Source organism: Cheilinus undulatus, linkage group 6 (genome assembly GCF_018320785.1).
Source record: "Cheilinus undulatus linkage group 6, ASM1832078v1, whole genome shotgun sequence".
Classification (NCBI taxonomy): Eukaryota; Metazoa; Chordata; class Actinopteri; order Labriformes; family Labridae; genus Cheilinus; species Cheilinus undulatus.
The window spans coordinates 38155754-38168626 of NC_054870.1; the positions used below are offsets into that span (position 1 = coordinate 38155754).

The following is a 12873-nucleotide window of genomic DNA, read 5'->3' on the forward strand; positions in this document are numbered from 1 at the left end:
GAAACAAATTTACATTAACCAAAACATTTATACATTTTATAAAACAAATTTACAGTAGCAAAAATTATTTACAAATGATGGAACACATTTAAATTTTGCAAAAAAAATCTGTAAAACGTCCGTAACAAAATAACTAGGCCTGAAACTATTCTCATGAAAACATTTTAACATTTTATGAAACAGTTTTACAAATTCTGAAACCATTTCCAAACGATGGTATTTTATGAAGAGGCAATGTATGGAATGCCAGAATCGTTTTTTTTGTATTGAAGTTTGTTACTTTGTTTCAAGTTTACTTAAAGGCGTTAATTGTGTATTAAAGCTGCAAATTTGTTTCAAATTTTTGTTAAAAGTTTTTATTTTGATCAGACTTTGTTTCAAACTTTGTGATTTTGTTTCCAAATTTGTTGAGTATTTCAGACTTTGTAAATTTTGGCTTTTTTTAAATCTGTTTTGTAAAATATATGTTCTTTGTCAGCTGTAATAACGTTTTGCTAATGCTAATGTTAGAATTTCTTCAATGAAATTGTAAAAATGCTTTGATTAATTTAAATTGTTACAAGTTCTGTAGAGTTTTTCAGACTTAATATTCTTTTAGGTTTTGTAAGAATTTTTTCTTAATCAGACTTTGTAATTTTGTTTCAACTTTTGTAAGTGTTTCAGACTATAATTGTGTATCAGGTGTTTAAAATTTATTTCATATTTTGTGAATGTTTCAGCCTTTTTATTTTGGATTGGACTTTTTATAAATGTTTTAGTTTTCTGTCAGTTGTTGAAGTGTTTTGCTAATGTAAATTTGTTTAATGAAATCTGAAAATGTTTTGGTTATTTTCAGTTTGTTTTAAGCTTTGTACAAGTGTTCCAGGCAACCGCAAGGTGTATCGAGGCTTTTTCTAAGCAATGAACATCAGCAATGAAACTACAAATCATATATGAGACCTCTTGTCGTCACCATCAATTGCAAAAGTATCAATGATATGTCTTAATATACACGTTTACTGTCAAATACAACACCCACATTTTGTTCAACACCTATTACGGAGAGTTTACACCCAAAAAAATAAGCTCTTAAAGCTCACCAATAGTTTCTTCGTCTTCAGTGTTTCTTCCATACTTAAGGGTGTAAATATGCTTTCAAAGTTCAAAAATACAACCTACTAAGAACAGACATTAGTCAATATCAGCCCAGACAGAGTGCAAGTTTGTAGTGAAATGGTGACACACAACTCATTAAGTCGACCAAACAAGATGTTCTCAATTACGAGTCCTAACTTTGTCTAGAGTTAGGAGAGTGGGGGGTCTAATGTGAAATTCATAAGAAATGGTCTCGTTGCTAAGGAACGAGCTGTGGGTCTGAGTAGGATCTGAGGACAGGCTGCTGTGACAAGAATGAGTCAGTGAGAGCAAACAGAAACTGTTTCTCATCTACTTCACAGCGATATGAGAACTATTAGAGGAGCGCAGCAGGAGAGGTCAAAAATCCGGAGTGCAAATAATGAGGAAGAGCGAGACTTGAGGACACTGAAGAGAAAGAGGAAGTTAAAGCAGTAAAAAATAACCAGTGGAGTGGAAATGTAATCATACGGGCGTTGGATAAAAGTACCCAAACCAGTCGGTGATGTCTGGAAAGAAACTTTATTAGATCAAACCCTTGGAGATACTATTACAGCATTTTAAGTTTTTTTTTTGTTACAGATGAGCAATAAAAAAGACATACAAAAGATTTTTATGGCAACCACCTTATATAGAGACATGTCATAAATACCGTAACCCTCCCTCCCCCAAAATCCTAATACAGTTTACTTGATAGGATACACATTAAAACTGACATTCATACCTACAAACGTTGCATACTTGCTATTTCAAAACCACCCTTGAACTTAAATATTTGTATTAATAAATATTAAGTATTTCATCAATATGTGGGTTCTTTTAAGAAAGATTTCATTAGTGATGTTGGGTTGTATGTGCCCATGTAAGAAAGACTCTCAGAGGTGCAGGTTATTAAAAAACTCAGAATGACAACAGCATGAACACTTCATAAGACAAACACAGAAATTAAGTTTCCTCCCTCACACAATAAAGAAAGTCAATGTATAAATATGATAGTTCTAAAGTGCATCTGTCAAAGACTTGTCAAATGAAAAGTCATAAGCGGTCCTTTTGAAACAAACAAAGGCTGACAAAAGTAAAAATAGATATGTCTGAACGTGCAGCAGATATAATTAGCAAATCCTACCTACATACATGCACATTGTTTTGTTTTTAGGCAAAGAAAAAAAGGATAAAGTAACAGATAAAAACAGGATCATCTTCACATTGTCAAGAGGTGATAAGTAGCTCTGTGCTGCTTCAGTCTTCTCGTTTGTTCACACTTGGCTTCTACAGAAAATCTTATTCGAATTTAAAGCAAACTTGGCAGATTAAAAAAGAGCACACAGTGGTGAATAAGTTCCTTCTTTCTGCTAGAAAACATCACATTGCAGAAACTTTATCATACAGTTGATATCAACCTGTAGTTCAGGCAATCCCTTCAGAGAGGTGAGGGTTGAGGGCTTTAGATCTTAGGCAGCTTGGGAGCACTGATAAGAGGGTTGGTTTCTTGCAGAAATCTGCGTCCGGCACTCTTGTAGTCGAACGTGCAGTCATGCGTCTCTGCGTAGCGATGGGTGGCACAGAAGTTATGGCCACACCTGAAAGATTTAAATAAAGATATATTGGCATGTATGCAAAAAACATACGGATTTTCTTATAGCTTGCTCCCCAAGAGATTCTTAGTAAGAATGCAAAAACTTTGTTTCACAATCTAAAAAAAAAAAAAAAAAAAAAAGCTCAATCCTGAGGCTATTCAGTGGAAAAAAAAATGTCACAATGCTTTCTTCCCTTTTCCTTTTAAATAATGTTGGCTGTTAAAAATGCTTTTCAAAGATGACACTGCATCATTTTTGTCCAAAGATGTATAGTTTTATTAATGTTTCAAATCTAAATTTGATTACTTGAAAATAGTGCATAGAATTGCCTGATGAGCAATACTGGGGAAGCATGCTTCTGGACCCTCCTAAGTTTGGGCTATGCCCCTTATTTTAAACACACATGCACACACTCTATGGCGGGGATTTTTTGTTTACTCATCTATTTTGGTTTTTAAAAAGGATAGACGATATATTTAATTAGGGCAGGCTAAAACAACGACAAGCCAACCGCTTTAGCTGTTTGTCAGGAGGCTTAAGAGCCATCTCAGCTCCATCACCTAAAGTTTGTTAGACACAGAGTTTTCAATGTAGCGGCCACCGTGAAGTGACTTCAGAAGCCCTCATGTGTAAACAAGTGGCTGATGTCACTCAGGCTTCAACTGATACTTTCTATGGTCTATTGTTTTGATTTTAACGCATTCATTTACTCAGACTTAAAGCCTTCCTGCTGTTCTTCAGGGCCTGTGTCCATAACCTCCATTTTTTTGTTCTGGTAGTGCTCATCTGCACTACAAAACAAAGTGGTCTGGTATTTTCAACACTCAGCATCCTGAGAAAAAAAGCTGCCGGTGTCAGCTGTTTTTGTCACCATGCTCACAGCTGAAAACAGTTTAACTCTTGGTACAGGGCTGTGTTCATCAAAATCAGGTAGGGCTGAGACTGGCAGAAGAGAAACTGATCTGGCTTATCTTTTCAATGTTAAAGTTTCCTGTTCTGCTACTTCTAATACCAGGAAAGGATTCCTTTACATTGATTCAAGCTCTCTTGGTGACAGAAACTATAAAGTGCACAGAGCCCACAAAATGACTTTATGGATTCTACCAAGGCAAACAGAAGTCAATATTTTCAACCTAGCAACAATCCGCGCTGGTGAGAAGAACTGAGGCTGTGTGCATGGACAGTGCAAAAACAGCAGCCTGGACAGAGGCTCTTAATCTTCTCTTTTTAACTCTAACAGTTATAGAGCACATGCAGTTTTGTCTCTGCACAGCAAATGGGCAGCACATATGTTATCTCTACACCTTAGAGCTTTCAACACAGACATGCTACATATGAAAAAATACCTGAAAAAAAAACACCTTATTTAGAGCTTGTTCCTCAAGAGCCCTCAGAGTAAGTAGATAAGAATGTTCACTTTCAGTATTAACAAACAAACTCTGCTCCGTCCTCAGGCTATCCAGCTGAAAAAGAATGTTGCAATACTTCCTTCTTATTTTAACTCCTTCAAAGGGAGGCTTACTCGGACTAACAGCCTTCTTTTTTGAGCCTTAATCTTTCTGTTAGTGTAAGAGTCAAATGAAGAGAACTCTTGCAAGTTGAACATGCAGGCAAGAGTCTGAGAGGCGATCGGTGGCACAAGAGTTTAAGACCATGCCTGAAAGATTTCAATAAATATATACTTTTAGAGATGCAAAGTAAAAATCTAAAAAATGTTATTTATTTTCAGTCTGCTCCTCAAGGGACATGGGGTAAGTTGATAAAAATCATTCAGTTTCAGTATTAGCAAACAAACTCTGCTGCATCCTCAGGCTACACAGCTGAGTCAGACTGTCACAACACTGGCCTCTTATTTTAACTCCTCCTCTGGGAACTTCAGCCAGGGTAAAAGCCTTTTTTTATGGATTTAATCTTTCTATTTGTATCAGGCCATTAGTTAAAAGAGTTGATGTCTAATTTATTTCAATTAGGACAGAGATATTGGTTAATGATACGAGTCATTTAATCACAAATCCTTGCCATTGGATAAACTGGTATCACTGAGGTCTTTTGAACACAGTCGGGGCTCTGCCTTAATGGTTCCACCACTTCAAGGGTCTGGTATTAGATTAGAGTTACACACTGTTGCATCACATTCAGTGTGTGTGCTGGACAAAGCCTCAAGAGAAAAAGACGTGCTCCAGATTTATGTTGTTAGGAGAAACTTTGATAATGTTAATAATTTGTGACAGGATGAGCAGAGAACAGAGAGTGTTTTCACTGGAGAGGTGCTGAGAGACAAAATGATGATCTACGAAAAAGACCACTTTCTACTAAAAGAGTGCTTCGGGGAAAGAATGACAAATAGGGGGAGATTTGATGAAGAGTCAGGCAGAGAGGGAGAGAGAGAGGCAGCGCAGCTGGAAACGCTGGAGGCACTTGTACCTGCACTCGTAGCTGGTGGCCAGGCCAGTCTTCCTGCCACAGAGGAAGCAGTGCTTTGAGCTTTTCTTCTTGCTGCCTGTGGGAGCTTTGACTGGAGGTAGGTGGTATGTTGGAGTGCCTGAGAGGAGGGTAGACATTGTTTATTGATTTTACACAAGCTACAATGGGATTACAGAGTCTATTGTGAGGAGATTTGTATCATTAGTTATGCTTTAATTTAACTGTAAATAGGTCTAGCCAATATGAGGAAAATATTAAATGAACATTAACATTGTTTAATATTGCAGAACTCATTTGTAGTGCAGTAAGAAAAAGCAATGATAACTCACATTTACTAGGTCAGTTCAGTTTTTTTTTTAAATCGCTAAGTTGGTGTAAATAAATCTCCAACAGGAAGGAGGCTAGTTTGAAATCATGGATGTTAAACTCAGGACTTAATCGGACAGGATATACTACACATGCCGGAAAAGAGAGCACCAGTCATTTACTGAGTACTTCAGTCCTTAGTGAGGTGTTTTTTGTGAATGTTCATATTGCCACAAAGATGACTTTGCAATTAATTGCAAAGCTCAAGTTGTCAAGAGTTAGTTTGATTTTTTTTTTTTTTTTGAGGGTTCAGTGTGAATATTTAGCTTATTAGCATCTAGCAGAGCATTTGTAGTAAAAAATTGAAATAATACCTATAAGTAGGCCTATCTAATCTCCTGAATATATGAAATTGTTGTCTTTTTTTAATCAACTCAGAATAAGCCACATATTCACACACAGGGAGGGTCCCCTCCATGGGCTCTGTCATCTTGACTGTTTCCAAAGTATCACACAAGGGGCCAAAAAGCAGATATGCATTTTTCCTTAAGGCCACTGATTGCCATAGTTACTGAAAGAAGTGAGCAATGCCATCTACAATCTGACTGCTAGATGTGGCTAATATTCCCAATTTACACACTGCATCTTTAAAGCCATCAAACAAATACAAACTCTTGTTTCTAACAACTGGTTTGAATTGCAGAAAAAATATTCTGGTAGCTGCGAGTTTATAAAGTGTGCAGCATGAGATACAGCAATTATAGCAGAAATCAACTAGAAGTAACAATCAAAGCAGTACAAGTAAATAGATTGCTTTAATTTCTTCCAAATACACTTAATACTTTATATTAATACACTTTAGGCTTTAAGTATTTTTTTTAACCAATATTTGATGCTCTTTCCTATTTTTACCCTTTTATTTCTGTATGTTGGAGCAATTAGGCAAACAAATTTTTCTTCCAGATTAATAAAGCTCTATCTTATCTTATACCAGAAACAAAAATACTGCTTTGCCTATGTTAGCCAGCTACAAAGGATTTATGACGCAAGACCTTTGCAGATACCAAATATGTCGACTACAAATTCATTTAAGATAATACAGGAATCAGTGCAGATACATAAATGTAATTTAGACCTAAAACTTGAGTCCTTGAAAAACAGTTTAAAGTTTAGGGAGCATAGAAACAAACTTAAGTTGACAGAATATACTTTCAACTTTAAGGAATAAGAACAAACAAAGGAAAAAGCTTCAGATGACGTAGGTCAGTTGGTCTCGTTGTCCAATAATTACAGTTCACATCAGTTGGTACTTCAGTCGGTACTTACAGCATTAGACTGGTTGTAAATACTGGCAGAAATGTTCATATCTACCAACACTGATACCATGTGGATGATAATGAATGCCTACCAGCTACGGATGAAAGATTTCCTTAGGAATCTTTAATTCAAGCAACAGCCATTTGTCATTCTCTATAGAGACAACGACAACCTAAGGCAACAACTTTAGTTACATCTACTCAAGTTACTTAGTTTGTGTACTTTTTTTAGTAGTTATTTCAATCAGTAATTTCTCTTTTACTTAAGCATATTTTAAACAAAGTTATGTACTTGAATACATTTTAAAAAGCATGAAGTACTGAGTAAAAAGAAATAAACATTAAAAGTCAAAACAAGGAGGTCCAAGCTTTCTGTCAGCAACATGACACTGGCCAGTAGTTTGGCTTCGATCATTCACCTGTCAGCATATAGTACAGTGAGAGGGTCTGTGTATTTTACAGCTGTTTTATTATTTTGATATGAGAAAACTAAAATCAAGAAACAAGCCGTTTCCATATTGCTGTTTCAAAATAAGAAAGTAAAACATGAAAAAAAACCTCTTGTTGCCTCTTTCAAGCAGTTCGAAATGCAATTAAGAGTCAAAAGATGAAAAGAAAAAACCCTTCATTTTCCATCTAAATGTTCATTTTTTAAATTTTTTGATTCTCAATTCCGTATCAAACTGCCTGAAATAGGCAGGAGCATGTGTTTATGTGTTTTGCATTCCCATTTTAACACCAATTTGGAAATAGGTGGTCCTTCTTGATTTTGGACTTCTCATTTCAAAATAAAAATGTGTTGGCTTTTTACCACACAGACCCAAAAGAACAAAATTCACAGTACATCTAAAAATAGCTGTTGCAATTTACTTTATTATAAAGGTGTGCCTTTTACTGAACAACCTGGTTGGAGATTCATATTCTCATGGTGTCACTTCACATAAAGGAAAGATCATATTTTACTGTTAACCCTTCTAGTGTATTAAGTAGCGGTACTTTGAATAAACTGTAAAATGAAATACTTTTTAACTTTACTTGAGTAGATTTATAGATCAGTAATTTTACTTCTTTCTGAGTAAATCTTAACCAAAGTAATTGTAATTGGGTACATTACTTTTGTACTCATTCCACTTCTGTAAATCATGTTATAGGTCTGGTGAATTTATGTTTCCTTTGTCAAAATCTTGAAAATACCTTAATGGAAGTGAGGCCACTGCCTTACATTAACATGAACAGAGCAGAATAGGGATCTGCCATGTGCATACACCAAAACAGTCAACCTATATGATCAGACTAAGCCCTTGATTACATTTGTTCATGTTTAAATTGCTCTAGGTACAGCCATCATAATCATCACAAAGCTTTAAAGAGTTCAATCAAAACAGAATATTGTAAGGGAGGCTTATGTTGTCTGTCTCTATTCAACACTTTCTGGTATTTTGTGTGTTTCTGACTAAACCTCAGCACTGACATCAAACCAGCTAGTGCAGCGAAACACAAATTTATGACTCAGTCTAAAACTGACATAAAGGGTTAAGTATCCATCATTTAAAGTTGACTAATTAAAAATATAACAATTTCACTAAGCAGGGCATTTTCACTATATGTATTATGTCTGCTTATGCTTGTCGTGTGACACCCACAAGAAACAGATGGGAACTAACTACTTTGAAACACATGCTGTTGTATTCAAATGTCTTTTTATCAACAGTTTCCGGGCAGTTGATTTCAATAAACTCTCAGAACACTCAGCAATCATCTATCTACATCTGATTGATGGTATATGTTGCTGGGAACGGATATTAATGTCTCTTTAATTTCAGTGAAGCAAACGCTGAACAGCCTCCAATGCAGCATTTATGTCTGCAACATAAAACCCTGTCATTCCCTAGTCCATAACATCCCATAGGGGAACTAGTTTAGACTACAAGCTATTTGCTCCATCTCACATCACATTTTTTAACCTAAAAGAGAAGCAGATTATTTCATTATTTACCTGCCGTTAACATAGATTAAGTTTCAGAAACAACATCATGCATAGATTTGTAAATGCGCTAGCTTTTTCAGGTCTGTTCACAAGAGAAGAATGTAAATTTTCAATGTTTGTTGAATGGAGTTCAGATCGATAGCTTCTGATGCGCTTCAGGAAATCTCAACACTAATTGGCATTAACAAAAGATTGTCTCAAGTTTAAATGTTTGATCAATGATGGATTGCTAGCTGCACTTTAATTCTGTTCACAAAGATCAATAAATAATCTTAAGATCGCCTCTTATGGGAGTTGGTTTGTCATTAGTGCATATAATGTTCACTTTGTTTTTGCTGTCCACATATACCATTTCTTTTGTATACACCAAAGCCTGGTGATACATAATTAGACAGTACAGCTAGGACTACAAAAGATGACCAGAGCACATCCCATACAGACAAACCAGATCCCTGTGTACAGATTAATTTCAATATGAATAGGTGTTTACTCTAAAATAAGATGAACTAGCTGTGCATAGAGGTAAATTATTGATCACGTGTATGTCCTTTTGAGGAGATTACATGCTCTGCCATCTGAACCCTGTCATCATTTCAGAATAAAGATCAGGGAACACAGGATTTTGTCAGCTTGCACAGCTGATAATCGTGTCTGAGGAAGCATGCTGCAGCTCAGCTGGGTTTGTCAGCTGTTGGGAAACATGCACACAGAGATAAAACTGACAGCTCTGTGATGAAGGTACAGGAGGCTTGCTGTCAAGTCCATTTCACTTTCATCTGGTACTATACAGACATAAAGTGGATCCACATTTATTCACACCACAACACATTTCAATACGTTTTTGAAATGCTTTTTGCCAAAATCGGATGCCATCTTTTTCAGCATTGTCCCATTTGAGTTTAACTTGTGGAAGGCAGAGAGAGATTTTGGTAATAAAGTATGTCAGCATTTTCACCTCACTGGCAGGGATTATTTACCCTTGGCTGTAACTGCTGACTATTCTGTTTGTGTTGCTGTGCAGTTCAGTCACTAATGGCAGAGGAAGGTTTATATCACCAAGCAGAGCATAACTAAAAGTGTGTGACATCTGATGTGTGTGGACAACAATGGATTTCCATTGACAGCAGATCTGCATTATAGGCTAAATAAAATAGGAGTAACTTTATAGGTCTCTGGCTCCCTTCAACTTGCCAAGAAAGATTATTTAAGGACTATGAGAAACTCATTAAAATTAGGAAACTGTTGTACAAAAAGCTCAATTTATGCCAAAGCTATTAGTAATTCATCATTTATTTGAAAAGGAAAACTTATTCAACAGAACCGTCCTATTTTCCTCATTATAGGTACCAAATTGATTGGTTTTTCCACTGAAACCTCTGAGAAATTATAAGATGATTATTTGCATGAAAAATAAAAAAAGTTACCTTAACAGGTATTGGTTTTCCTCAGATGAAGAGTGTGGAGTGATCAGAAACAACACCTTTCTACTTAGATTAAGATTTGTGTTTTTGGCTTTTTATACCTCTTTCTTGATGGGACAGTGGATAGAGTAAGAAACTGTGTGGAGAAAAAGTGGGAAATGACATGTGGGAAAGAGTACCAGGCCAGATTTAAACTGGGGTTGACTTCGAGCTTCAAGGCCTCTGTACATGGGGCAAGCGGACCACAACTTGCCCCCATTTTTAGGTTCTTGTAGCAAAATTAGTTTAGCAAGTAATAAATCTTCTCTGCTTACAATGTACTTAAGTAGAAGTAAAGTTACTAATCTATAAATCTACTCAAGTAAAAGCAGAAAGAAATTCATAGGGCTGACACCATCCAGTTGGCTGCACCATCCATAAGCTCTCATCTGACCAAGATCCTGCTCTTGCAGCGCGTATGTGCGGGTAGGAAAGAAGCGGTGGAAGTGCAAAGCTGACTGACCAAGAGATGCACAGCAGGAGTGCGCCTTTCTAACAGGATTGCCGGTAGAGAGGCACACAAAGTGATGCAGAATATGATCTATTTTGATTGTTTCACAATGGCTAAGCTGTAAATACCTTGAACACAATACATCTTAAACTCAGCTTAATGATGCAGGATATCTATATTGATATGTGATGAGATTGCCTTTGCTTCCCTCCATCAAAGCATCAACTCCAGCGGCCCATTTAATTTGGTTAGCAAATACATGCACTAAGTCCTTTTATCATCACATTAAAACATACATGTTAGCGTTAGTGTCTGTTCCAGAAAGGGAGAGAGCAGACGAGAGAAAAGACAATGTTTTCTGGTTTATTAAGTCCATAAAAAAGGACTTTTTCACTTCACCTTGGTAAATACGTTGCATGCAGTCTATGCTGGTAAATTACACATTCTATGTCTAGGCCTTAAATTACTTGAGTTCACTATTTGGATAAAAGGTGCAGGTCTAGACAAGTTCTAAACTTCACTCTACACACCTTTCAAACAGAAACTGTCAAGGGAGAGGACTCTATGGATGCAGTGGTTTTCTGTTAAGGTTTTTCTGTTTTTGTCGTCTTTGCTCAATTATTATCTTTCTTTACTTTCAAATTGTTCAAAATAAATATTGACAGAAAGCTGGGACCTCCTCATTATGACTTATGTTGTTCATTTTTTACTTAGTAAATGATGCTTTTTAAAATGTAGTGACATACAGTACTTCCCCTAAAATACACTTAAATAAGCAAAATTACTGATTTAAATAATAACTCAAAAAGTTGAAGTACAAAAAGTAGCTACTCAATCACAATAATTTGAGTAAATATAATAACTTACTTTCCACCCCTGTAAGAACACAAAATATGTGGGACAAAAATTGTCCTGCAGTTGTTACCCTTAAATGTACCGTTCATTTCAATTCTGTTTCAAATATAGTATTGTTCTTTCCTTATGCTGTAAATCAATCACTATACCAATTCCAAAATCATCCAAGAATAATCCTGGAGTTGCTCCTAACTAAAGAAGAATCAGCCTTCTTACTACAGTGTATCAATCATATTCCTGACACAGTATTTGGAGACAGCTGAATATTTGGAGACAGCTGAACAGAATGGGTTCAGACCTAACAGCTTGCATTGATCATATTCACTCAATCACAACAGTTGTAAGGACTGGAATTGCAGACAAGATCCACCTTTGTATGTTTAGATGAATTTCAAAAGGCTTTTGATAGGGTAAAGAGAGATTTACTTTCCTTAAAACTTTTACAAGCTGGGGTGAATGCCAAGTTTTACTAGGCTCTAAAATCTTTATACAATGGCTCTGTTGCTTGTGTTCAAGAAAATAATCAAAGGATTGACTGGTTTAAAACTCCCTCAAACAAGTTGATGTCTTTTCCCCGAGTCTATTTTCTCTTTATATCAATTACCTGGTTCTTGGGATCAAGAATGCCAATTCAGGTATTTGGATAATTTGATTGTAGGTATCTTGATGTATGTATAATGTGTGCTCTGCTGGATGAATTAGAAGATGATCTGCAGAATAAGTTAAACATATTAAAAAACTGGCGTTATAAATGGAGGTTAGCAATAAATCAGAGTAAAACTCAGATCATCCATTTTAGAAGAATGTGTTGACATTTGGAAATATGGAAGTAGAATGCACATCAGACTATAAATATTTGGGATTTCCTCTTGATGAGTTTATATTTATGAAACTAGAATTAAACTTTTAGTTGGTTCAGCAAGCAGAGCTTTGGGATCTGTTGTTAATAAGTTAAAAGTTTGAAAAGATTTGGGTTATGCCACTTGTTCTCAATTGTATGATGCCTGTGTTAACCCTATTTTGAATTATGCTGCTGGTGTACAGGGATTTAAACCAAGCACAGTTCCAGACTGTATACAAAACAGAGCTGTTTGTTGTTTTCTGGGTGAACATAAATGTACTCCTATCCTGGCCGCTGAAGGCAACATGGGTTGGATTCCTGGTTTTATAAGGAGGAAATATGACATGATCAGACTATGGAATTGTTGTATTAATATGTTTGATAACAGGAAAAATCATCAGGATGGTTTGATTCATTAGTACTATATTACCAGGCGTCTACTTTTGGTTTCTGGTCTTTTGTACTAATATTGGTGTCCTGTAAGCATATTTGGGCTGGGTATACTGTTTATTCATGTCACAATAATCAAATCAAATCATGGTA

At 35.9% G+C, this 12873-nt stretch overlaps 1 protein-coding gene across 1 annotated transcript in view; it reads right to left on the reverse strand.

The window, feature by feature from the left end:
* Window positions 1-1616: 1616 nt before the first annotated feature.
* zfand4 (zinc finger, AN1-type domain 4) overlaps window positions 1617-12873 on the reverse strand; it is a 31092-nt gene continuing 19835 nt past the window's right edge. Inside the window, exons 9-10 of the mRNA XM_041789803.1 lie at window positions 5115-5232; window positions 1617-2693 (exon numbers count right to left, since the gene is read on the reverse strand). Coding sequence (XP_041645737.1) covers window positions 2558-2693; window positions 5115-5232 — 254 coding nt within the window. The 3' untranslated portion in view covers window positions 1617-2557. The remainder of the gene's footprint in view (window positions 2694-5114; window positions 5233-12873) is intronic.